Source organism: Phyllobates terribilis, unplaced genomic scaffold (assembly GCF_046119375.1).
Source record: "Phyllobates terribilis strain yellow unplaced genomic scaffold, ASM4611937v1 Scaffold_5__5_contigs__length_657084704, whole genome shotgun sequence".
Lineage (NCBI taxonomy): Eukaryota > Metazoa > Chordata > Amphibia > Anura > Dendrobatidae > Phyllobates > Phyllobates terribilis.
Window position 1 is genome coordinate 427,320,060 of NW_027362765.1, and position 27,461 is coordinate 427,347,520.

Here is a 27,461-nt window from a genome sequence, read left to right on the forward strand (position 1 = left end):
AGACAGACTGCGCCAGAGCAAGGGGGGGCGCGAGAGACGGAGACAGACTGCGCCAGAGCAAGGGGGGGCGCGAGAGACGGAGACAGACTGCGCCAGAGCAAGGGGGGGCGCGAGAGACGGAGACAGACTGCGCCAGAGCAAGGGGGGGCGCGAGAGACGGAGACAGACTGCGCCAGAGCAAGGGGGGGCGCGAGAGACGGAGACAGACTGCGCCAGAGCAAGGGGGGGCGCGAGAGACGGAGACAGACTGCGCCAGAGCAAGGGGGGGCGCGAGAGACGGAGACAGACTGCGCCAGAGCAAGGGGGGGGCGCGAGAGACGGAGACAGACTGCGCCAGAGCAAGGGGAGACAGGCGGGGTTGAGCGAGAGGCAGAGAAGGCAGGCAGGGCAGAGCAAGAGGAGCTTGAATCAAAAAGTGGAGATGGGCCAGAAAAATGAAGTATAAATGATAAGGCAAGGAGATGTTACAAAAATGTTCCCAAGGTCTCATTGAAAATAAACATGATATTGCTCAGAGATGTAGCTTTAAGCTCCTGGGCTTCAATGGCAAATCTGTGTCAGAGCCCCAACTTACCATGTGTCGGTCTTCTAATGTGGCGGAGGTGCATTTTGTCCGCCTCATATACTACTTCATCACACAATAAAGCTACACCCCAGATTATAGTTTAATGCACTCACCGGAGAAGCTATCCTTATCCATGGGAGTGAGAGTTCGAGCTTGATACAGATAGCAGCGAAGATGATAGGTGAAGACTCCTATAAAATAAGAAAGAGGCCTCCGATGTAAGAAGTAAGTTAGGAAGAGTTTACAATGATATTGTGAGATCAAATTATATAACAGTATATATCAAAGAAGTTCCAGACAGAGATCACAGTTTTCAGCGCCCCAAACTTTCTACATTTACCAAGGTCATAATATCAGAATTTATTGACTTGCATGGGGCTGACTGGTCAGATTTGGATTAGGATTAGGCAGGGTTGGTTTTAGATATGATCAATTCTTTAAGGCGCCCATATACTTTAGACAGTTGTCAGGTGAAAGCCTCCTCCATACACATGAATGCTTGGCATAGCAGAAAATTCATGTGTTCTCTATGGGGAGAGTGGAGCAAGTCTATGCCAGACATGTCTAGCAGGAAAACAAAACGCTCAGAACTCAAACTTCAGTTCTTGGGGAGAGTCGGGAGCCCCCCAAACATATTAACTGCTCAACCGATAGCACCAAAATTGGCGGATTTGATTGATTTTAACCCATTTACCCCCGAGGGTGGTTTGCACGTTAATGACCAGGCCAATTTTTACAATTCTGACCACTGTCACTTTATGAGGTAATTACTCTGGAACGCTTCAACGGATCCCCCTGATTCGGAGATTGTTTTTTCGTGACATATTGTACTTCATGATTGTGGTAAAATTTCTTCGATATCACTTGCGTTTATTTGTGAAAAAAATGGAAATTTGGTGAAAATTTTGAAAATTTTGCAATTTTCAAAATTTGAATTTTCATGCCCTTTAATTAGAGCGATATATCACACAAAATAGTTAATAAATAACATTTCCCACAGGTCTACTTTACATCAACACAATTTTGGAACCAAAATTTTTTTTTTGTTAGGGAGCTATAAGGGTTAAAAGTTGACCGGCGATTTCTCATTTTTCCAACAAAATTTACAAAACCATTTTTTTAGGGACCACATCATATTTGAAGTCACTGAGAGGTCTTTATGACAGAAAATACCCAAAAGTGACACCATTCTAAAAACTGCACCCCTCAAGGTGCTCAAAACCACATTCAAGAACTTTATTAACCCTTCAGGTGCTTCACAGGAATTTTTGGAATGTGGAAGAAAAAAATGAACATTTAACTTTTTTCACAAAAATGTTACTTTAGACCCAATTTTTTTTATTTTCACAAGGGTAACAGGAAAAAATGGACCCCAAAATTTGTTGTGCAATTTCCCCTGGGCATGTAGGGAAAAAACACTGTTTGGGCGCACGGCAGGGCTCGGAAGGGAAGGAGCGCCATTTGACTTTTTGATTGTAAAATTTGCTTGAATAATTAGCGGACGCCATGTTGCGTTTGGAGAGCTCCTGTGTGCCTAAACATTGGAGCTCCCCCACAAGTGACCCCATTTTTGGAAACTAGACCACCCAAGGCACATATCTAGCTGCATAGTGAGCACTTGGAACCCCCAGGTGCTTCACAAATTAATTTGTAAAAATGAAAGTGTTTTTTTTTTTCCACTTTTTCATTTTTACAAATCAATTTGTGAAGCACCTGGGGGTTTATTTGGGGCTCTCCAAACGCAACATGGCTCCGCTAACAATTTGAGCCGATTTTCCATTCAATTTGTTAGCGGACACCATGTCGCGTTTGGAGAGCCCCTGATGTGCCTAAACAGTGGAGCTCCCCCACAAGTGACCCCATTTTGGAAGCTATACCCCTCAAGGATTTTATTAAGGGGTATAGTGAACATTTTGAACCCAGAGGTACGACACAATTTGTTTACATTAGGTCATCATATTGAATAAGTTGTCATTAGTCTTGAGCGCAAGTGCTCGCTACTTGAGTTTGCATCGGGTACTCCGGTATGTACCATGTACTGCGTGTGCTCGAGTGACATGCTCGAGACCCTGCCCCGCATGTTTCACGGTTATTAGACACCCAAAAAAAGACATGCGGGGATCGCTCGTGCATGGCAGGCAATCCCCGCAAAGTTTTTTTGGCCGCGAAGCATATGGTGCGGAGACTCGAGCATGTCACTCAAATACCCACGATACTCAATGCATACCAGAGCACCCGATGCAAACTCAAGTAGCGAGCACTTGCGCTCAACACTAGTCACCATATTGTCATCTTTTTTTCTTACTTTTGAAAAAAATCCCAACCCAATCACAACCCTAACCCCAACCCTAACCCAAACCCCAGTCCTAACCCTAACACAACCCTAACCCGAGAGTTTATTTTTGACGCCGTTCTTCGTGCGGTATAAGTGATTAGACGACCTTATTCTTCGGGTCGGTGCGACTACAGCGATACCAGAATCATATTGGGTTTTTATGATTGACAGCTGTCACACACTAAAAGACGCATTTTTTTGTAAAATCTAGTTTTTGCATCGCCATATTTTGAGAGCTATAATTTTTCCAGACTTTGGCAGACAGTCATGTGACGGCTCGTTTTTTGCGGGATGAGTTATCGTTGTTATTGGTGCCATTTTCAGGCACGTGACATTTTTTGATCGCTTTCTATTCCGATTTTTGGGAGGCAGAATAAACAAAAACCAACAATTCAGGAATTGTTTTTTTTTTTTTTTTAATGCCGTTCCGCATGTGGTAAAAATGATAAGGCAGCTTTATTCTTTGGGTCAGTAGGTTTACAGCGGTACCACATTTATATTGTTTTTCTATGTTTTTCACTATTACATAAAAGCAATTTTACAGAAAAAATTATTTTTTAGCATAGCTTTATTCTGAGAGCTATAACTTTTTTATTTTTCGGGTGATGGAGCTGTATGGCGGCTTGTTTTTTGCGGGACGAGATGACGTTTTCAGCGGTACCATTTTTATTTATATTCATCTTTTTGATCGCGTGTTATTCCATTTATTATTTGGCGGTATGGTGATAAAGCATTGCTTGTTGCTTCGTTTTTTTTTTTTTTACCGTGTTCACTGAAGGGGTTAACTAGTGGGACAGTTTTATAGGTCAGGTCGTTCCGGACGCGGCGATACCAAATATGTGTACTTTTATTGTTTTTTTTTGATAATATTTATTGATGGGTACATTATATTTTTATTTTTGGTGGATTATTTTTTTTATTTTTTATTTTAATATTTTTACAATTTTTTTTTTTTTTTTTTCACTTTATGACACTTTTTTACTTTGTCCCACTATGGGACTCTCACTTTTTTTCTCTGATCGCCTGCATGGCACAGGAATGCAGCACCATCCCTGTGCCATGCAGGCTGTCAGCGCTGGACAGGGAGAAGATAGTTTGGAGATGCACTGCGCATGTCCAAAAAATGTTCCTGCTGTCTGGTGACCCGGATGTTGTCATGACGACATCGGGTCGTCATGGCAACATCCTGGAAGCCGCGGCAGACAGCGCTGGAGGCCGGAAGAGGAGGTGAGTATCAGCGATCACCTCCCCTTGCCACTGCAATGCTGCGATCTACTTCGATCGCAGCATTGCGGGGGTTAATGTGCCGGGAGCGGTGCGGGACTGCTCCCTGCACATAGCACCAGGTGTCAGCTGTGACAATCAGCTGACACCCGGCGGCGATCGCGCGCGCACAGCCTGTGTGCGGGCGAAATCGCCAGGGCGTATAAATACGTATCTGGTCCATAGGTCCAGGGCACAGATACGTACTAATAAGCCCTATGTCGTAAAGGGGTTAATGTAATGTTTTGCCTTTAGATTCATTTTTACATATTTTAAAAGTGGTAAAGTTCCACTTACGATCAAAGGTGCAAGACACAATAGGTGTGTTAGCCCCAAAGATATTGGTTGCAGTGTCCTTTCCCTTCTCAGAACTCTTCTTGTCTTCTTCCTCAGTACTAGTATCAGTGCCCTACAAGATAATCACACAATATTCTACAATGAGGCATCCTGAATAAACCACACAGTTATTACAAAAAAAAAAAAAAATTGAGATACCGATGTACAGCATGTATATAAAAGAAATTATATATTGACTCACATTTGTATAAGGAATGATAAACTGGTGATATCACCCACTATATCTAAAAGACATCTTTAGAAAAATAGTGCCATCTAGTGGTCATATATACATATATATATATACACACATATTATTATATATATATATTAATATATATATATATATATATATATATATATATATATATATATATATATATATATATATATATATATATATATATATAAAAAAACCTTTCCTTTTTAGGTCAATTAGGATTACCATAATTTTTAATATTTGCCAAATGCCAGAATAATATGAGAGAGAGAATGTTTTAAGGTATTTTTATTACTTACTGCAAAGTCAAAAGTTTACATATATTTCATTAGTATTTGGTACCATTGCCCTTAAACTGAATGACTTGGGTTAAACGTTTGGGATATCCTTCCACAAGCTTCTCACAATTGTTGGTTGGAATTTGGGCCCATTCCTCCTGACAAAACTGGTGTAACTGATCCAGGTTTGTAGGTCGTGTTGCTCGCACCTGCCTTGTCAGCTTTGCCCATAAATTTTCAATAGGATTGAGATCAGCGCTTAGTGATGGCCACTCCAAAACATTGACTTTGTTATGCTTAAGCCACTTCGTTACCATTTTGGCAGTATGCTTCTGGTCATTGTCCATTTGGAAGACCCATTTCCGCCTAAGCTTTAACTTCCTGGCTGATGTCTTGAGATGTTGCTTCAGTATTGCCACATAATCTTCTTTTCTCATGATGCCATCTATTTTGTGAAGTGCACCAGTCCTTCTTACAGCAAAACAACCCCACAACATGATGTTGCCATCCCCATGTTTCACAGTTGGGATGGTGTTCTTCGGCTTCCAAGCTTGTCCCTTTTTCCTCCCGACGATGGTCATTATGCCCAAAAAGTTAAATTTTAGTTTCATCAGACCACAGGACATGTCTCCAAAAATTAAGGTCTTTGTTCCTGTGTGCATTTGCAAACATTTATCTGGCTTTTTATGTTTCTTTTGGAGTAATGGCTTTTTCGTGGCAGAGTGGCCTTTCAGTCCATGTTGATATAGTACTCGCTTCACTGTGGATATTGACACAATCTTACCAGCTTCTGCCATCATCTTCACAAGGTCTTTTGCTTTTGTCCTTGGGTTGAGATGCACATGTCGGACCAAAGCATGGTTCATCTCTGGGACACAGAACCTGTCTCCTTCCTGAGCGGTATGATGGCTGGACATTCCCACCTTGTTAGTACTTGCGTATAATTGTTTGTACAGATGAAAGAGGGACCTTCAGGTATCTTGAAATTGTACCCAAGGATGAGCCAGACAATTCTCTTCCGGATATCTTGGTTGATTTCTTTAGACTTTCCCATGATGCTAAACAAAGAAGCAGTGTGTTTCAGGTGTGCATTAAAATACATCCACAGGTGTGTGAAGCTTCCAAATGACCACATCATATGGGCAGTACAGAATTGTTAAAGGCATAGTAATCTTAGTGTATGTAAACTTTTGACTTTTGCATTAAGTAATAAAAATGCCTTAAAACATTCTCACTCTCTCATTATTCTGGCATTTGGCAAATATTTAAAAATTAAGGTAATTCTAACTGCCCTAAAAAGGTAAAAGGTTTGTTCTAATTTCATGTCAGATATTGAGAAATACATGCGTATGTGTCTTTTTATATAGTGTATGTAAACTTCTGGTTTCAACTGTACATACAGCACGCACACACACGCATGCATACATACAGCACGCACACACACGATGCCCCCTGAGTGCCCCCTCCAAAAGTAAAAATAGCACTTTTGAGCCACCCTTGCAAAACAAAATTTCTACTCCCCTACTCCAAGCGACCAACCAATTTCTTGTTTTCCCTGCAATCAGAAAGGCAAAGCAGAGGCGGCAAAATGCAGCGACGTCATTGCACTGCCTGGGCTGAGACGTAGACGCCATAAGTCTACAGCAACCTGTGTCCTTCAGGATGGAGAGAGGTGGGGCAGGGAGCCAATGACTTCCTGCTCTACCACAGAATTCAACTGGATCGACGTCCTGTTTGGGCCAAAAAAGTTCAAAATGGTGCTTGGATATTAGGTGGTAATGACACCACTTTTTAGGAGTGCAACATTTCAAAAGAAGGAATTTAAAGAAAGAAAAAAAATTTCGACAAGGACCCACCACCCCAGTGTCCCCCATTAGGGCATGCAGACACATTTAGTATTTACAACAGATTTTTCTACTGCAAAAAACAGTGGGTTGGCAGGCAAAGCGCTGCGTAAAATCCACACTTTTTTCCCATTCATTTGAATGGGTGAAAAATGCTGAAAGAATCGACATGCTGCAGATTTAAAAAAAACGCTTTGAAGATTCAAATCTGCCAGGAAAAAATAAGCAGCATGTGCATGAGATGTCAGAAATGTCATTCACTTTGCTGATACTGTAAAACGCTACCCTTTTTCCCGCAGCAAAAAAAGAATGTGTGAACAAGCCCTAAATGCCACTGTATATATAACATATCATATACACATACATATTAAACTATATATGAGAATATATATTTATAATAGCAGCAAGTTGGTATTAGGAGACATTTCCCTTGTTTGTGCTATCACAGCATCATTTTGTTCATACTTACAAGGGCTCCCTCCAGTTTGAAGATAGCAGAGGCACCAAGACTTTCAGAAGGAGCCATTTTTCTTCTCCAGCGTCTTCGACGGAAAGTATCAGAGCTGCGTTCTTTTAGATGAAATTTCCAGCCTATGAGGGCGGCATACTCCCAGCCTTCAAGCTCCTCTTGGGTACGTGTTGCCTGTGAAGTGTTAAAAAAACACAACATGAATACACAGACGGTGACCATATCAATACATTCACATAATGCACTTTTTATTCCCCCAGCTATAAACATTTTCTATAAAATCAAGGAAGAGCAGTAACGAGGCAACGAATGTGGCTCTCCAGGACTGAATATTGCTGTGATGGGTCCAAGTTTTATCAAAGGAATGACAAGTGCTCCCTCTAGTGGACATTCCTAAGTATTTCCTAAAGTCTAAAAATTCTGGGTATTTAAATTCAATCTTAAAGAGGTAAAACAAAACTTTGTGCAAGGCATCTAAGATCTATCAGAATGGGTCTGATCCAGTCATCTGCATAATGAAATGATATGACCATCCAAACGCATAAAGTCCTGAAACTATTAACGCGAGGACAAGTTTCTAATATAACAGGTAACAAAGAACCAAAATATTTAACGGCTCAAGGGTGCATCAACCTCATGCCATGTTGGCAGTCTCTGTGGTATATGCTGGCGCTATACATACAGCTCGTACGCCTGCACACGTTTGCTCGTTCACCTTTCTAGCAGCAGAGGTTACGTTCGGATCCTTCTTCCTCTTCCTCACTAGTCTCCGGCGGCGGTGAGTGTGGTACATTTTCTCAGCAGCGACCCAGGATTTGGGTTTAGTGTCTGGAGGAATTGTGATTCCATATTCCCAACCTGGAATGAGAAATGACAGATATGAAGTCACTGAAAGTAATAATATAAAACTTATTAATAATGGCTGTTCCATAACGTTTTTCTACTTTAAATGGATGGGCACGGTTTTGTGACCCCAATGTCCTATTTCTATATTGTGGGTGGGGGGCACACAAGCACATCTGCAATTTACTCCTTATATTTACACTTTTGTTTTGTTTTCAGTTTGTTGCCTAGGAGACAGACCACCGCTGTTGTCTAGCTTGTAAGCACTGCGCTGCAGCTGGTCGGGGATTAAGAGCTAACTGCGCGCTTCAGTAATCCTGGCCACCTTCAAAACAGTGTTTACAAGCTCAACAGAAAAGAGCTTGTAAGCACTTATGTTCTGATGTCTAACAGTGGTGGTCGGTCTCCAAGGCAACAAAAGAGTAAATATCTCAAGAACAGCTGAAAATTTTAATAAGCAGTAAATTGAAAAATTGATTGCATTTACAAGAACTATCCGACGGTACCCATTTCAAACAGTATGAAGCACTGACTCATTTTAAGACAGTCCACTTTTGATTGTCAAAGAATTGGACAGTTTTGACAATACGTTCCACTATGCTCAATGTATGCGGGGGGCAGATAGATAGATAGATAGATAGATAGATAGATAGATAGATAGATAGATAGATAGATAGATAGATAGATAGATAGATAGATAGATAGATAGATAGATAGATAGATAGATAGATAGATAGATAGAGTGGCACCTGAAAAAAAAAAAAAAAAAAAAAAAATAGTCTGCTGCACCTCCTTCCTATTCTGTTGATAAGATGGTATGCCAACATATACCAGACCAACTGAGGCCAATGACAATCTGTGGGTTCTGTTGGGTAAGTGGAGCCCTATGTATACAAATGATGTATATGCTCGGAATGATTCAGATATTGGGCAGAGGTAAAATATGCAATCAATTAAATATATTGGCGCTTAATAAAGAAGGCTTTTTACGCCTGCACAATATGAGCTCATATAGTCAGAGGTAACATACCCTTCTCATCCACCGCCCTATTAATGTCATAGATCCAGGCGTCGTCTTCCCAAACCCAACCATATGGGCACTCAAACTCCCCGGGAGAACGGCTTTTCTCTCCATTCTGGAAGAAACAAATAGGAATCAAATATTGTACCTTAGACGGGTCGAAATACGGAGGAGGCAGAACCAAAGCAATTTAGCAGCACAGAGCTGGAAATATGGAAAAACTATGATTTTATAACCCAGCTGGAATAGGATTGCTTGCTATGGTCAGTACCTCCATTTCTTGAGTCATTAATTTTGGCATTTAACGCCAAGAGAAGCCATGCTGAAGCAGAAATGACCAGACTAAAATCTTCTCATATGCCTAAAATCAGAAATGACCTTGCTACTGATTCTGTATATAAAATGTTGTCTTCCTGCAGCCACCACTAGGGGGAGCTTAGAGAATTCAGCGAAGACATGACAGCAGTAAAAGTGCATCATGTCGTCTAAGTCATCCCTTGTGGATTTTTTCTAGGTTTCCTCCTATCGTGTGAGCAGATCAGTGAATTAGCGCTACCCACTCCAGATTTCTCACCACATCAGTATAAGCCTCATCAGATTGTTTCCACTCAGCACCCGGGTATCGACTCTCGTTCTGAAACACTTCATCAGTAAATTCACTGTGTCCGGCGTCCGCTTCCGTCAGTAAACTGCGGGACAACACAGAAGCGGTTCAGTATACTGCGATGCCTAAAGCTGTGCGTGTTACACTTCACAAGCGAGACAATGGGTACAAAAATTGTGTTATTAAACCAACAGAAATTACTTAAGAGGTTTTCTGGTCACTTTTTGATATTACAAAAAAGGGGGTCCATGAAGGTTTAAAAACAAAAAGAAAAAAACACAAGACAAAAACCCCATACTCACTCACCTACTGGACAGACGCCATTCTGTCGCACAACTGCCGGCACACCACCTGTCTCCAAGGTGCTTCTTCCGTTTGGGAATGTCATGTGACCACTGCAGTCAATCAGCAGCCTTGATCAGCTGCAACCTTCACCTTCCAGCCACTTAGAATGTAAATGACTTCACCCACAATAAGAAGCAGCCAAGAGAGGAGGATGACACAGGCAGTGGTGTGAAGGAACTGCGCTGGTCCAGTAGGAGTGTATGTTTTTGGATTATTTTGCTGCGTTTGAACATCCCTATTGTAATTTTAGGAAAAAAAAGTAACTTCGTATACATCTGATGGAGCTGTGACTACAACACTTTTCTCCATGATCCCTTGTTTCTTACCCCTTGTCTTGTGACATGTACCGTTCCCCTCTCTTCTTTTCGCTTGTTACCTGTTACATTGGGCATTAATCTGACATTTGAGTTTGTATTATTCTTGTAAAATGTCAAAAAGTATTTTAAAAAAAAGAAGTAGTGCACAACCCCTTTAATAAATGAGTACATATGACAAATCATTTATTAATGTGACACAACATGTATAGTATATAAGGTCTAGGCAACATATACTCTACTGACATCTAGTGGTGAAAATTGTGTGAAACTAATAGGAATTGAAAAATGGTATTCAAAAAAGTTCTCCTCCAGAGCACAGAATCTGAGTCTTTCACAAGTCAATATTCCTCATACATTTAATGGCGGCTGTACCAGCATCCACTGATTAAAGGGAATCTGTCAGCAGGTTTTTGCTACCTTATCTGAGAACAGCGTAATGTAGGCAAAGAGAAGCTAAATCCAAAGATGTATCACTTAGATTACTGGGTGCATACGTTTTGACACCATTTTAGTTTTTGAATGAAGCAGAGCTGAGGAAGCTAACCCCACCCACACCACAACAGACCCCGCCCACACCAGGCTCTCTGTGTACAAAGTCCATAGACAGTGAGCTGCTCATCACAGAGGAACGGGGCGTTGCCGGACTACTTTAGTGATGAATTCTTCACAGTTCGTGAACAGCAGCACACACTTTGACAAGTCACACATCCCTGAACTCTATATTTCAGCCTCTATCTCATGCTGTCCTCAGATTACATAGCAAAAACCTGCTGACAGATTCCCTTTAAGTCATATACCAGATGATAGGGTCCTAAAGAGTCCTTCAACATCAGTTATCACTAATACAATAATTCTCACCTTCTCTCCGGATCCACAATCCAGTCTCCTTCCCATTCCCAGCCCTTTGGTGGCAGGAAACTTTCCTGTTTCAGTTTGATTGTTCCGGTGACATCAGAAAATTTGGGACGTTTCAGCAGACCCGTGGTTCCCCATTTCCCAAATATCAGAGCCTGGTTCTCATACTGGTCAAAAGCAAGTGAAAGAAATAGATTTAATATCCTGTGTAAAATACAGCACCTTTAATGAGGAAATAGATTTTTTTTTAACCAAAAACAGTCAACATTTTGCATTTTAACACTAATGTTTTTGGAAAAAATAAATAATTCTACTATGATTTCTTTCTTTCTAGATCTGTCACTCAGTTGTAATATACAACAGCTGCATGCCTATGCCGTGGAGGGACTATGTGAAGCAGCACAGCACCATCTGCTGTCTAATGGTTATGGTTTGTTATGGTGCATGTATTTCCTCTATGTTCTATTGTATGACCTCTCAGTTTTGTTAGCGACTGTGCTGTCCCGTGTCTGCTTTGTTGTGGTAATGAAGATGATGGGTGATCCATATCCTTAGTAAAATAGTTCATTCTCCTACGATACTTAAGTACTTATGATTCGGCACCATCTTGCAGAACTCCAAATTCTTTGCACAGATATATTTTACAATTTTGGCTTCCCTGCAGCCACCATTACAAACTTACTACATAAAGTCTCATTACTAAGGTAAAGGGTTTTCTCTGGATAAAGTTTGTTATAGAAAAATAAAATAAAAAGTGGAGTGGCAGCGGCCCTAGGTTCTACAGGGAATTTCAGCCAACCTCATTCCCCTGAATATGACCGCATTGCACGGCCCCTGCACAGCCGGGTGGCTACTGGGCAGGCGAAAACCAGTGAATGAGACAACACTGCAGTCCCTTCATTCTCAGGATTGAAAGAGGTCCCAGAGGTCGAGCCCACACTGATCATAAAGTGACGTCATATCCTAGCGATGCCACTTTATAAGATGGGAGAACCCTTTAAAAAGAGAGATGGGAGAACCCTTTAAAAAGAGGCTGTAGACAAGTAATAAAATTGTTAATAAAATTGCAGTTTTGCCCTAAAATTCTGAGGAGCTAATCCAAATGGCTACCAATAAATAAGTAAATAAAAAATAACAAAAACCCAGAAAGACAGGTTAATGAGAAAAATGAGAAATTGGGTACTCCTCTAAAGTTACATTTACTTCTAAACTTTACTGTTTCGGAGATTGGGCGATGTGTCATTCTTACCATCTCAGCGTTTACACTGAAGGTCCCTTCTGCATAGCTGTTAAATTTCTTCTCGACAGCAGACAGCCCCAGCCACATGCTGACTCGTAACTGAACTGGAATTTTTGCACCTTTATTTTTATCCATCGGATACTAGGATATAAGAGACATTTCTAGAATAAAACCAGGCTTCAAAATTGTTAATGCACATTGGTATATACCCAGCGTCAGGCTGGGTTGGCAAAGGCCCACCAGTAACTGATTCTTGGGGCCCATTGTTCAGCTACATGCAAAAACAACCTGACCCTAGTACACAAATTTACTTTTGCTTCTATGTAATAATAATTTAGATAGCTTGATTATACCTACATTATAGCTTTTTCTGGAAATTGTAAACAAAGAGTAATAGCACTGCTCATTAGCACTCACTCAGAGGCGGCCTGCCGGAGGATTCTCCGGTTCTCCTGTGGGCCAGTCAGAGCCTGGATATACCCCAAATTACAATCATAACCACAATCCAAAGAAAAAAAATGTCACATACATCAAATAGGCACCACGTCAATATATCCAAAAGCATGAACACAAAAGGATGGAACAGGACAATACAATAACTTTAAAACTGTGCTGCACACTACGCTCGACCCCAGTCAAAATATGGTTAGAGGTCACCCCACATGGTAGACTATGTAGTAATTTATACTTGTTTGCTCAATGTGTTGTAGCAAAAAGAAAAAAAAAAGAAAAATGTATATGATCACCCCAAGAGGAAGGTTTTTACGAAAAATGTGAAGTACGAAAATACACCTTACAGTACAAATAATGCAACATAAAAACCATAATAAAATGATGAGTAAAGGAATCACCACTGACCCCATCACATTGGATCCAATTATTGTATTTGTACTTTCATTTTTTTACCTCCCCTTCTTCCAAGAACCAATATATATAGATTGGGGAGGACTTATTTTTTTGTGGAATGATCTGTAGTTTTGAAGGACACTATATCATATAGTGTACAAAAAAATAGTCTGCAGCTTTTTTTTGCTTTTGCTTATGGAGCTTATTGTATGATAACCGTATTGCCAAGTTAATTTTATTTTAAAAAATTAATTGGTTTGTGTCGCCATTTTCGGAGACCTGTAACTTGATTTTTTCCATTGATGTTGCTGTCTGAGGGCTTGTTTTTTTTGCATGACAAGTTGTAGTTTTGGTACCATTTTGAGACACATACGATGTCTTGATTGCATTTTTGGGGGAGGGGCAGTGACCAAAAAGCGCAATTTTTGTAAATATATTTTTATAAACTTTAACATTTTTTTTCTATCCTGGTAGGAAAATTAAACACTATTTTAATCGCTTGTACTATATACTGGGGTTCATAGAAGTACAAAGATGGCAGCAACGGTGGCCTTTAGCAGGCTTGTAGTGATTGTACCCAACTAAGATCGCGGCTGTTAGAGGCTGGGGGTATAACACAACCGAAACCTATCATCTTTGGAGTGGGCTCAGCTCTGGAGCCAGCTCCATACACCCATGGAAAGAGAAGGGGCAAAAGTGCAATAATCACCATAATAAGTCTCACATCGGGCAGAAGGGGTTAAAGATCAAAAATACTAAATACCTAAATTTTTCATATAACAATTATGGATCTTTTCCTGGATGTTATGCCTGTACCAAAACACATGTTATTTCTCCTGGAACTTTCTAAATAAATTGACAAGTGGGTGTCAATCAGGGCTTATAGATTTAGGCTTCAGAGGGACACACCTCTTTGGACAGGCAGGAATAACAATCTAGTCATACATTTTCAGGCGGAATAACAAAGAAACAATACACAGTTATTTAATGGGGAATACGAGTATTTACTAAAGAGGTGACTATTTTTCTTTGACAGTTTTGTCTCAATTTGTCTTTCTGTTTCTCATAGCAACCAATCACAGCGCAGCTTTCATTTTACCAAAGCCGTTTTAGAAATGAAATCTGAGCCCTGACTGGTTGCTATGGGTAACTAAGGCAGTTTTTCATAAATGAGGCCTATCGCCTTTAATATTTTACAGGCCTCATTACCAATAGTTTGAGCTGATAAAAGGTGTCAATACATTTACGTCAAAGTAATCAAATTAACATGACATATAATGGTGTGATGAGATTATAGCATTATATAAAATGGACACTTATTAGTTACCTACCTGCAGGAAGATTGTCTGAGTCTTCCCACAATATTTCCCACATGCCCCTTCACTAACGGACGAGAAAAGAATTTGGTGGGCCGGGACGCGGGCGTACGCCAGTCTTTTCTCTGCTCTAATCATCCAGATGATCACATCCGGCATACTGTTCTGAGGCTAAAATGGAAACATGACGAGGAGGATTAATCGTTGTTTTACCATTTGGATCCCACAATAAGAAAAACATTTTATTCATTTATTTCATATTAGCAAACCAAAGATTTACATGAAAACACACCCGTTATGCATCAATTCAAAGGGAACATGTCAGAAGGTTTTTACATATGGAAGTAGTGGTATGGCTGTATAGGCACTCGTCCCCCTGATAAAAATTATACCGTTATAGTAGAGATCTGATGTGCCAGTCATGAGAAATCTAGTGTAGAAATGAAATGCAAATCAGGCTGGAAGTGCAGTGGGGGCGGTTTCTTACAAGTACTTTGACACGCCCCCACACAACTTCGTCTGACTTGCATTTGGCTTCTACACTAGATTTCTCAAGAGTGGAAGGTCAGATCTCTACAAAAAAAAGGAATTCTTTTTATTGAGGGCAAGTGCCTATACAGTCATACCACTAATTACACATTAAAAAAAGATTCCCTTTAAAGGAAGTCTGTCATCACAAATATGCATTTTAAAGGGAACCGGAGCTGGCACTTAGACCCCCGCTGCAGCTGTAACCACACCCCTGACACTGACTGACAGCAAACTCTAATGCCGAGCCTACTGTCAGTGTCTGGCACGCGGTTACAGGAGTCGCTCACCATACACGTATATGGTGGCTGAACCCGCACTGGCATCGCCCTCGTGACTGAAACCCAAAAGCTACAGGGAGGAATAAAGTTCATTAACCCCCAGAAACAGGGCTCTCAATGCCGACACAGGGCAATTTCAGAAAAACATTTTTCACATAACATGTTCACTTTAAAATGAGCTTTTCCATGATATAAGGGACTTAGCCCCTATAAAAATTATAATAGCACTATACCAGTTACTGGTAGGGATGAGTGCACCCGTGGAACTTGGGGTTCTGGTAGCCGAACCGAAATTTACTCCAAAGTTCAGTTTGGGTACCAAAACTGTACCCAAACTTTAACCTGAACCCCATTGAAAACAATGGGGACCCGAACTTTGGAACTGGAAAGCTCTGTCTTTCATTAGAATGGACTTCCGGGAGAAGTCCGTGATCGGAGTTTAGCACTAGACCCTAAGTGTCCAGTACGAACCCTGAACTTTTAAGTTCGCGTTCGTTCCTCTCTAGTTACTGGTACAATACCTGAGAAAATTACTTTTAAATTCAAAAACAAGAGTGGGGGCTTCGACGCACCCTTGGCATGGCCAAGAGTTTAGTACACCATTATGACCCCTCATTTTGCCTGTTGGAGGGTTTCCCCTACTTTTGATTAATAGTGCTCACTTCCCAAAGCAAGGGCTGCCTAAAGTCATGTGTGCGCAAGTGCACTAAAACGGTCCGACACCTGTCACACGCAGTGTCAATGCCGAGGGGTGTTCTCCATCGTGGCTCCTTACTATGGATACTGCTTAATACACTAAGAAACTCTGAAGTGTAGCGAGTGGCATCAGCAGGGAAGTGAACATGTGTGGCCACTGTGCGGCAACGGGATTAAAACATTGTGCATGGTAGGAGTCAGGCAGTGTCAGTGTAAGAGTGAAGGGAGAGGTGGCGCGGGGCCCGCAAGCGTGGAGGGAGAGGCGGCGCGGGGCCCGTAAGCGTGGAGGGAGAGGCGGCGCGGGGCCCGTAAGAGTGGAGGGAGAGGCGGCGCGGGGCCCGTAAGAGTGGAGGGAGAGGCGGCGCGGGGCCCGTAAGAGTGGAGGGAGAGGCGGCGCGGGGCCCGTAAGAGTGGAGGGAGAGGCGGCGCGGGGCCCGTAAGAGTGGAGGGAGAGGCGGCGCGGGGCCCGTAAGAGTGGAGGGAGAGGCGGCGCGGGGCCCGTAAGAGTGGAGGGAGAGGCGGCGCGGGGCCCGTAAGAGTGGAGGGAGAGGCGGCGCGGGGCCCGTAAGAGTGGAGGGAGAGGCGGCGCGGGGCCCGTAAGAGTGGAGGGAGAGGCGGCGCGGGGCCCGTAAGAGTGGAGGGAGAGGCGGCGCGGGGCCCGTAAGAGTGGAGGGAGAGGCGGCGCGGGGCCCGTAAGAGTGGAGGGAGAGGCGGCGCGGGGCCCGTAAGAGTGGAGGGAGAGGCGGCGCGGGGCCCGTAAGAGTGGAGGGAGAGGCGGCGCGGGGCCCGTAAGAGTGGAGGGAGAGGCGGCGCGGGGCCCGTAAGAGTGGAGGGAGAGGCGGCGGGGGGCCCGTAAGAGTGGAGGGAGAGGCGGCGCGGGGCCCGTAAGAGTGGAGGGAGAGGCGGCGCGGGGCCCGTAAGAGTGGAGGGAGAGGCGGCGCGGGGCCCGTAAGAGTGGAGGGAGAGGCGGCGCGGGGCCCGTAAGAGTGGAGGGAGAGGCGGCGCGGGGCCCGTAAGAGTGGAGGGAGAGGCGGCGCGGGGCCCGTAAGAGTGGAGGGAGAGGCGGCGCGGGGCCCGTAAGAGTGGAGGGAGAGGCGGCGCGGGGCCCGTAAGAGTGGAGGGAGAGGCGGCGCGGGGCCCGTAAGAGTGGAGGGAGAGGCGGCGCGGGGCCCGTAAGAGTGGAGGGAGAGGCGGCGTGGGGCCCGTAAGAGTGGAGGGAGAGGCGGCACGGGGCCCGTAAGAGTGGAGGGAGAGGCAGCGTGGGGCCTGTAAGAGTTCACGGGGTGTGGTCTGGGATCTGCATGAGTTGAGGGAGTCAATTAATTTTAGAGTGAAAGGAAAGGAAGCATATGCATTATTTGAAAGTTAAATATTTTAAGTTGATCTTGTATAAATTGGATGGGACAAAAGCCAAAATGTTTTACGCAGCATGTGCCTCTTCAAACACCCCCTCTAGAATCTCTCTTCTTAAAATTTGGCAAGCATGTGATACGTATAACCTGCAAATTACTGACCTCTTCAGCAATCTGCTGCAGTTTTTCCAACCAGTCTTCTATTTCCGGCAGTGTGGCTTTCACATCGGTGGCTTCGCTCCTCATCCGCACGGCTGCCTCCCCGATCAGCTTCAGGGAAGTCTGTCTGAGCTTATAAAGCTGCATGTCCAGCATTGTGACGTGGGACTTTCCTTCCAGGGAAGGCAGCGGTCTCCTAAAGAGAGTAAAACAGAGTGATATATTATTAACAAATTCACAAGCAGGCTCGGACTGGCCCACAGGGAACCGGTGAAACTCCTGGTGGGCCCTTTTGCAGGAGTGGCTCCCTACCCTGCAGCCCAACATAAGTAGTATATGGCAATGTACACTGTGTAGATACACTATATACAAAATGTAGGGTACGACTCGTCCTTTATTTAACCAACTAGCTATTATAGAGAAGCATGATGTCCTAGAGAACAAAAAGGAGAAGCTCAAGACCAACCAGTGTCCTCCCTCCCCACCTTTTTGACATAGCTGCATCGGCCCGTTCCTCACTAATCATCTTGGTGCCGTTCAAGGACTTCTGCACTTTGAGGCCTGCTACTGTGCGAGTAAATATCCACCTGATCATGGGGCCAAAAGGGCTCTCAGGTCAAGGTAAAAGCCATGCATCACTTAGAGGGCAACCGGAATGGGTCATAAAACTGCACGTACATGCACTGTTACGTCAAACCTGTACGTTTTCAAATGCATTGATAATTAGCATGCAAAAAAATCGTGACGCCATTACTAATCAATATAAAAACTGCAATATTTTGTGGTTAAAATGGCATGATTATGCAGCCAGCTTTCCATTCAAATGGATAGAGAATGTACTGGCCAGGAATGTAACGTTGGCATGTAGCTGAGGAGCGGGTACCAAGAATTAAGGTCACTGGTGGACCCAAGGCTCCCCAGACCAATACCGATCACATGAAAAATCACAGCAAAATCCATGTCAGCGTACCGCGTGGTCATGTTATCTCCAGGAGAGGTTTCCATTCTCTATCGCAGATATTTATAGCGGAAAAGAGAAAATCCATCCATTGTCAGGTATACAGGTAGGAAAGAGCAAGAAAAGGAAAAGGTGAAGATAAATAGACACATACAGAAATGAGATAACAGATAGGAAGGATATCAATAGCTTGTGCTCAGGGGATTGCTTAGACCAGAGATGTCAAAAGCAAACACACAGAGGACGTCCCGGGCCAACAAGATACAGAATAGAGGGCCCCACATGGGCCAACAAGATACAGAACAGAGGGCCCCACATGGGCCAACAAGATACAGAACAGAGGGCCCCACATGGGCCAACAAGATACAGAACAGAGGGCCCCACATGGGCCAACAAGATACAGAACAGAGGGCCCCACATGGGCCAACAAGATACAGAACAGAGGGCCCCACATGGGCCAACAAGATACAGAACAGAGGGCCCCACATGGGCCAACAAGATACAGAACAGAGGGCCCCACATGGGCCAACAAGATACAGAACAGAGGGCCCCACATGGGCCAACAAGATACAGAACAGAGGGCCCCACATGGGCCAACAAGATACAGAACAGAGGGCCCCACATGGGCCAACAAGATACAGAACAGAGGGCCCCACATGGGCCAACAAGATACAGAACAGAGGGCCCCACATGGGCCAACAAGATACAGAATAGAGGGCCCCACATGGGCCAACAAGATACAGAATAGAGGGCTCCACATGGGCCAACAAGATACAGAATAGAGGGCCCCACATGGGCCAACAAGATACAGAATAGAGGGCCCCACATGGGCCAACAAGATACAGAATAGAGGGCCCCACATGGGCCAACAAGATACAGAATAGAGGGCCCCACATGGGCCAACAAGATACAGAATAGAGGGCCCCCCATGGGCCAACAAGATACAGAATAGAGGGCCCCACATGGGCCAACAAGATACAGAATAGAGGGCCCCACATGGGCCAACAAGATACAGAATAGAGGGCCCCACATGGGCCAACAAGATACAGAATAGAGGGCCCCACATGGGCCAACAAGATACAGAATAGAGGGCCCCACATGGGCCAACAAGATACAGAATAGAGGGCCCCACATAGTCTTCCATACAGAATAGAGGGCCCCACATAGTGCTCCATACAGAATAGAGGGCCCCAACATAGTGGTAATGGCTCTAGTATTGCAGGCCAAATAAAACCACCCTGCGGGCCAGTTTGACACGTATGGCTTAGAACGAATATACTGTAACAAACCTCCAGCAGTGAGCAGCACAGATTTCTAGGCTATGAATATATACAGGATTTCATTCACCGACTGCAAACAGAGATCCACACTGGGTGTGGGACTGAATACCTAAATATGTGGTATTACACAATATGCTGCAAATTACAGTGCTGTGCAAATTAATTCTGACAAAGCATTTTTAAAGTAAAATCGTAAGCTGGTTACCAGTCAGTGATTCAAACCAGTTTTAACTATTTTGAACAGGTGTGAGTGTACAACCGTGAGTAACAAAATGTGGTTTGACTGGTTTTAGTCAGAAAATAACATCTAGCTGCCCCCTCAGCTTCAGTTGAGAGCTTGTTTCTGTGAGGAGTGGTTTAGTGTACTTTTTCTCCATGCCACAATTCCAAGTGTGTGAAGAAATTCCTGGAAGAAAATAAAGTAAAAGTGCTGGACTGGCCTGGCAATTCACCAGACTTAAATCCTATAGAAAATTTGTGGAGCATTGTGAAGAGACGTCTTGGCAAAATGGACTGTACAACCAAAGAACGCATGATAAACTGTGCCGTACAAGTGTGGGTCCATGATGAAGAATTGAAGAATATGAAGAATTGAAGAATTTATGCAACAACTTGGTACAATCAATGCCAAAACGCATTGAAAATCTCATATCTGCTAAAGGAGTACATATTTCTTACTAAAATTAGTATGTAGCAGTGCATTATAACATTAAATATTCAAAAATATTTTTTTTTTGGGCTTTGTCCAAATTAATTTGCACAGCACTGTACTTTTATACAACACTTGTTATTTGTGTGCCGGCCTCTTAGTTTTGTGTTATGCCTAGTAACTACAGCTTGGTTACACTATCTTTGGGGAGTGTGTGATACTCAGAAATCTACCCCCCTTTCTCATCAGAAATTCAGGCTGTTGCTTTGGTCTCCCCCATGTTTTACACTGCAGCTTTGCTCGTTCTGATTGGCTGCTGTGTACAGAAAGTCAGTGCATGAAGAACTTTACAAGGATAAGATGGTTGGAATTTAAAAGGAACTAAACCAGTAGCCAGAAAACCTATTACAGAGTCCCCCACTTCACATCCGGTATCTGGAGATTAACCGTCTTAACAGTTATATAAGGACTTGTTGTTTTTGCAGAACAAGCTGTAGTTTTTGAGTTAGTTTCGCACCATTATTTCAAGAGGGATAAAATAGAGGAAAAAAAAAATGTATCTCCTCCTTTACCGGCATTCATTGTTCTGTAAAATTGACCTGGAAACATGATTGCCCATAGCAGTGCGATTATGAAGAATAACGACCTTCATTTTTTTAAAATTTTATTCAAGTAATGAGAAAAAACACAGAACAGGTTTTGTTTTGTGTCACCATTTTCTAAGACTAGTAACATTTTTTTGTTGATGGAACAGAGTGCGGGTTTGTTTTTTGGGTAGCGAGCCAAAGTTTTTATTGCTAACAGTTAAGGGTACAAATGAAGTTTTGATCTCTTATTACATTTTTTTTTTTTTTTTTTTTAGGGAGGTGTGGCGACCGAGAAAAACCTCAATTCTAGATTTTTTTCATCTTTAAGGTACTTACATATCGGATTAATCATTTTTATTTTATTTTGTTTAATAGACTGAACTTTTACGGACGTGGTGATGCTAAATGTTTATTTTTTCCCTTTTATATTTTTAATATAATAAAAGGCTAGCGAGAGTTGAGGTTTTTTTTATTTTTTTTTCATTTTTCCATGATTTTTTTTAGTCACCTTAGTGAATTTGAACCTACGATCAGAATTTTGCAGTATATGTAGGTAAAGTCATGGTCTCCTATGGTGCTCAGCCTGTGGCAGAGGACTTCAGCAAACCCCTGGCTGCAATTGTAATCCATCAATCTCGTCGTGGGGGGAAAGGATTGAAGGTGGAATAGAGAGGAGCCAGCACCATCAACCAATTTATTTAAATGCCGCTGTCAGAAATGGACAGCAGCATCCAAATGGTTAACAGCCACAGCTGGAGCTCATGATGCCAGCTATGTAATATAAATTGCATCTACTGCCCGAGGAGGGAGCTGAACTCCTGAGCCCCCCTCCATACATGTGGACCCCTGTTCAGGATGTTTATTCACATACTAATATGTGTGGGGGTCAATAAACCTCGATATTACATTACAATCAATCAGGAAGAACACTCCCATCGTACACATCCATACATACATCGAGTCTTCGATAAGCTGATCGATGAGCTTCAGCCATATTTCTGCCAGTCTCGCATCAGGAATCTTTGCTTGTACTGCGGATTTCAGTGCGGAGATGTTGGATTGCTATAAAACATAGGAACCCAAAAAAATATTTTAAAGGATTGTACCAAATACATTTATTACTCGGGGTCTGACCATTGAGACCCTCACCTATCCTCTTTGCAAATGGAGCGATGATGATCATGATTGACCACGGCTCCATTTACTTCTATGGGACTGATAGAGATATCTGTTTCATCAGTTTTAAAGAAGTTAATGGAGCTGTGGTTGAGTATGTGTACCAAGGCTCCATTCTCGGGATCACATGATCGATCCTTGGCACTTTTTGATTCCTGTATTATGACCCGTCCCATAAGTCCCTGCACTACACATAGCACTAGGTACAGTATATTTACAGCCAATATTGAGAATCACTATATATATATATATATATATATATATATATATATATATATATATATATATATATATATATATATATATATATATATATATATATATATATATATATATATATATATATATATATATATATATATATATATATATATATTTGATACCTTATCCCTTTTTTCCCCCTTTCTCCTCCTCCCCTCTTTGGTTATCAAGTTTTAGACAATCCCTTTAAGTCACCTTACAAGTGTCCTATTAAGGCATATGTGCCCACTATGAGCCGCTTACATTGATAAACCAGTCCATCCTTGAATTATTTGAACACACATATATTACTACTTTCTTCCTTAGTGGCCACTTCATTACAAAATTAGCAAAATTGACTTTGCCAACCTTCTCTTCACATAGTCAGATATTTGATATATGATCCCATGAGCTCGACGAATCACCATGGCCATTTTCATATTAAAGAGGGTGATGAGCGAGCCGATTACATAAACGCCCACATTAACACTTAAAAGGGTTTTTTCCCATGAACAAAAGTACATTTTAAATTAATAGATCTTGGAATAATAATAACTTCCACAATTGGATGTGTATAAATAAAATGTTCCTGTGCTGAGATAATCTTATAGATGTGCCCCTGCTGTGTACTGTGTAATGGCTGTGTCTGACTGTACAGGAACATGGTCTGATCATACCACAGCTCCTGAGCAGGGGAGGAAGCAAATGAGTATACAGACATTACAGCAGGGGATCACAGCTGATTCTTTCTGTGAGGTAAAACATTTCTCTGCCTGTTTATAAACAAGGTTTTACTTCAAAGAAAGAATCAGCTGTGATCCCCTGCTGTGATTCGTGTATACTCTTTTGCTTCCTTCCCTGCCCAGGAGTTGTGGTATGATCAGACCATGTTCCTGTATGGTCAGACACAGCCATTACACAGTACACAGCAGGGGCACATTTATAAGATTATCTCAGCACAGGAACATTTTATTTAAACACATCCAATTGTGGAAATTATTATTATTCCAAGATCTATTAATTAAAATGAACTTTTGTTCTTGGGGAAACTACTTTAAGAGACTTGTCTAAAATCATTTATAAATCAATTATAACAACTAGAAATTAGAAAAAATAAACACGTATGGACATATACAATTTGCTCACCAGCCTTTCCATCATTGCCTGCAACAAATTGACAACATCAAGTCGATGACAAATGTCTTCCCAGTAGGAAGTTAGTGTTACCACTGGTTTGGTGGACGACCATGGGAGGTAGTAATAGAGGTTACCTGGAAGTGAAGGTAAGCGGTTAATGACGCCATCATCTTTATAAATGAAGTTGATGGACCCGCCGTGAAGGCTTCGTCTCAGAGGGATGGGGACTTGGACTTTACAGAATGTGTGCGCTCACTTACCATCGAATACTGCGCGGCTGTACTGAGTTGTTGACGCAAGAGGTTTACAAGTGCTGTCAAATTTATTGCCGTAGTTTCCGATGCTGACTTCGAATTGTATGGCTTCACCTATGTCTTGTAACATGGTGGCTGAATGGAAGACGGCGCACAAGCTGAACTTCCTCCTGCGCTGATATTTCTGAGTAAGAGACACGTGTCAGGTTACTTACAGAGCGCGGTCAGTATTTAAGTAACATTTTACAGATTCTATATGGACAGAAATAAAAAAGTTAAGTCAATTTGGAAATACACATTTTACATAATAAATACAAGCTGCTGCCTTTATTATAACCCAGAGCTGTATTCACGATTCTGCACATATGAAGATTTCTCACTAGACCATTCTGACAGGTACTGAAATAAGCAAATAAAAAAACAGATATTTCTGGTGAACATGGACATAAAGCAGTTGGCCCCACCTTTGAGGACAATTTTTATTTTTTTTTGGCTTAAATGCTGGCACTTGTGGTATCATTATAACATTTGCACCATTTGCTTTCACGGGCTCTTTGTTTTCCTGCACATTCAACTTTGATGTGGTCATAAATCAGCTCAGAAAAAGACAGTTATAAGAGTAACAAACTCCCCATCAGACCATCATAGTGGGCTCGCTGGTGGATTACCGTATCAATAAACTCATTATGAAGCCAGAAATAGACAGTGCCAAACAGTCTACAGAAGGCAAACAGGGCAAAATATTAAATGAAATCCACAAGCAAAAATGATTTTTAGCTTGTTGTACATGCATTTTAAGGGTTAGTCTCAAGTTATCTATTGAGCAGCTCAGGAGATATGCAGTCCCCTTACAGTCTCTATTTCCAGGTTTCTGGAAGGCACTCATCATTGAGTGATTGTTCTGGTGAGTAGCGGAGCTGTAGTATTAGTAGAAATATAAAGCTCAGCACAAGTTCTGCTGTAACACATTCAGTTAGCAGTGTTTGTTCTGTAGTGTGTACGGCTATCGCATTTGAACAAGAACAGGGCTCAGGACAGCAAGAAGCCGATGCTGCAGATTGGCGATTTTGCAAGATTTATAACAGCAACTTGTCAGGAGCTGTGAGGAATGGGGAGGAAGGTGAGCAGCTAACTGCTGTATAGAAATCAACTAGCTGGCGAAAGGTGGCTGGGGTATTAGAAGTTGACACCTCTCTTTGAATGTAACTACTCTGTACACTCTACCCGGGTCTTTGACAGGCATTAGTGGCTGAGATCCATGGAAACCAGCTGTACACTATGAAAGATAAAAGCTTTCATTGAAGGAGAATGACAGCAGATAGAAAAAGCAAGTCAATTGCAAACTTGCTTAATTTCATGCTGTTGAGCAAATTAAAATCAATTTAATAACATGACAATACAAAGAAATATAAGTCCCCAAAAGGTGGACAACTCCTTTAGGCAAATTCCAATTAAGTCTTTGGAGCTTTGCTTACCTTTTAAAATCATCCCAAAATCTAATTTTTTTATTTCCTGTAATGGAGAAGTCTTTCAGATATCAGACAGATGGCAGTCACATGCTATCATCATGGTGACTGGCGGACAGATTTTTAAGCACATCAGATGGATTATTATTTATTAGCCATTTGCACACAACAAATTAGATTGATATTGAGTGGAAAGATATTGGACAGGTAAAAGCACCCTTAAAGAAGTATTCTGGTTATCACCCATCTACTAGATAGATAACGCTTAGATCAGTACTGGCTCCACTATGGGGACCTCCACCGGTCGGTAGAACATGGCCACAAGTCAGCAGCCGGAAGGAGTTGAATGGAGTGGCAGGATGTACATGCCAAAAGATCGTAGGGAATCAGATTACAGGTTTCGCTTTACCATGGCTCAGATACAGTAGTATTCTGAGGATCTCCTGACTGAGCAATCTTCAAAAAAATATCAGAACAAAGCAAAACTGAACCCATGAGGTGTCACCTGGCATCCCAAGTCCTTGCGATCCAAAATGATTTCCACAACTCACGCTGGATGTGCTAAAAAACCATTTAAATCACAAGAATGGAGTCACGGATGGACTTACCTCTACAACGAGTATATCATCACTTGGTATATCATCAATCTTTTTGGCTGGTGTGCCATCAAGTTTGGTTGTCAGTTCAACAAGGATTCTTCCCCTATAAGCTACACCTTCTCCCTGCAACATGAAGAGCGCCATCATCAGTCATGACTTGTATTACATTCAAAACTCTTTTTCCGATGGTGACAGATGGGCTTGTTCCAGGACTGGGGATGCATGAGCCCACCAGAGGAAATGTAGAGCCCATACTCCACCCATGTTTTATTTGCATTGTACACATTGCGGTCATCATTTGACGCTAGTCTGTGCTAGCGGGCAAAAGCGAGGTTAAACAAAAAAAGTGACTTCTGGCGTTTCGCGCCACTCTCACTTTAGGTTCGACAGAGTGGGTGGACCTGAGGAAGGACGAGGGTGTGGCGAAACCTGCAAGTTAAAGTCATAATGAGCAGCGGCGTTCGCTATGCCACAAACCGTACTCCAACAGAGGCATAATCATATTCTACTGCTGGACCTTTGGGGTCCATTATGGTATCAGGCCTACTTGAAGATCCGCTTGTGCTCTGGTGGACCAGTCCAACTCTGGTCACAAATATAGAATTAGTCCTAAAATAGGACGTATAGTAAATTAGTATTTCATTGCTGTTCTAAAGTACCTTTCCAAAGTTGAGATCATCATACGGGTCAGGAAATCCAGTGAATTCTCTTGGGCTCCCATATAGATTAAGGTAACAAGGTCCGAAAGTCGGCAGGAACCCAACCTCCTTGTCACTACCTGCTGCTTGGAAAGATCACACTGGGATTAGGAAAATAGGCCGGAAGGAAAACTAATTCTAAAATAGAAGCTGTCTCTATACAGTGAGCATGGTGGAGAAATACTGGAGGAAACATTTATATTCCGATGGACAGAGAGAGGTGCCCATAGGTTTATAAAGGTTTTTCCATCCAACAAAGTGCTGACATATTGCTAGGAAATGAAGGTCTGACCTCCACCAATCCAGAAAATTAAGGGGCATGCAGCACAAATATAGCACTCTGCCCCTTTACTCTTTATCTTGCAAAGTGACACCCAGCAAACAACTGCAGCGCATCATGGGTTAAGAAGAAATGAGAAAGAAACTCGGAGTTAAAAGGAGTTTAAATCGGAGTTGACCCAGCGCCACAACTTTTTTTTTGTAGAATTGTGAAGGTCCCAAAAGGTCAGACCTTTACCAATCTTGGGTTGACAACATGCCAGCACTTTATCAGATGAGAAAACTCATTTAAAAAGGGATTCTCCATGAATAGACAAAAAAAATAAAAAAAGATTAATTATGAAAATATTCCAAAATACCTTTAACAAAATCACATTCATTTTGTCTATGGAGGTAATCACTGCAGTACATTAAAATTGCATATG

The 27,461-nt window shown here is 42.3% G+C and overlaps 1 protein-coding gene across 4 annotated transcripts in view; it reads right to left on the reverse strand.

Annotated features, from left to right (window-relative positions):
• MYOF (myoferlin) overlaps positions 1 to 27,461 on the reverse strand; it is a 152,442-nt gene that overhangs the window by 49,800 nt on the left and 75,181 nt on the right. For 2 of the 4 annotated variants that reach the window (XM_073685255.1, XM_073685253.1), the window contains 15 exons: positions 26,719 to 26,840; positions 26,069 to 26,182; positions 24,001 to 24,178; positions 23,750 to 23,874; positions 22,143 to 22,249; positions 17,717 to 17,909; positions 14,713 to 14,868; positions 12,545 to 12,676; positions 11,299 to 11,462; positions 9,749 to 9,863; positions 9,184 to 9,289; positions 8,026 to 8,168; positions 7,311 to 7,484; positions 4,461 to 4,572; positions 679 to 756 (listed from right to left, as the gene is read on the reverse strand). In XM_073685255.1, the coding sequence (XP_073541356.1) occupies positions 679 to 756; positions 4,461 to 4,572; positions 7,311 to 7,484; positions 8,026 to 8,168; positions 9,184 to 9,289; positions 9,749 to 9,863; positions 11,299 to 11,462; positions 12,545 to 12,676; positions 14,713 to 14,868; positions 17,717 to 17,909; positions 22,143 to 22,249; positions 23,750 to 23,874; positions 24,001 to 24,178; positions 26,069 to 26,182; positions 26,719 to 26,840 (2,019 nt within the window). Of the gene's footprint in view, positions 1 to 678; positions 757 to 4,460; positions 4,573 to 7,310; positions 7,485 to 8,025; positions 8,169 to 9,183; positions 9,290 to 9,748; positions 9,864 to 11,298; positions 11,463 to 12,544; positions 12,677 to 14,712; positions 14,869 to 17,716; positions 17,910 to 22,142; positions 22,250 to 23,749; positions 23,875 to 24,000; positions 24,179 to 26,068; positions 26,183 to 26,718; positions 26,844 to 27,461 lie in introns of all 4 variants that reach the window. The other 2 variants (XM_073685254.1, XM_073685252.1) reach the window with 1 other exon arrangement.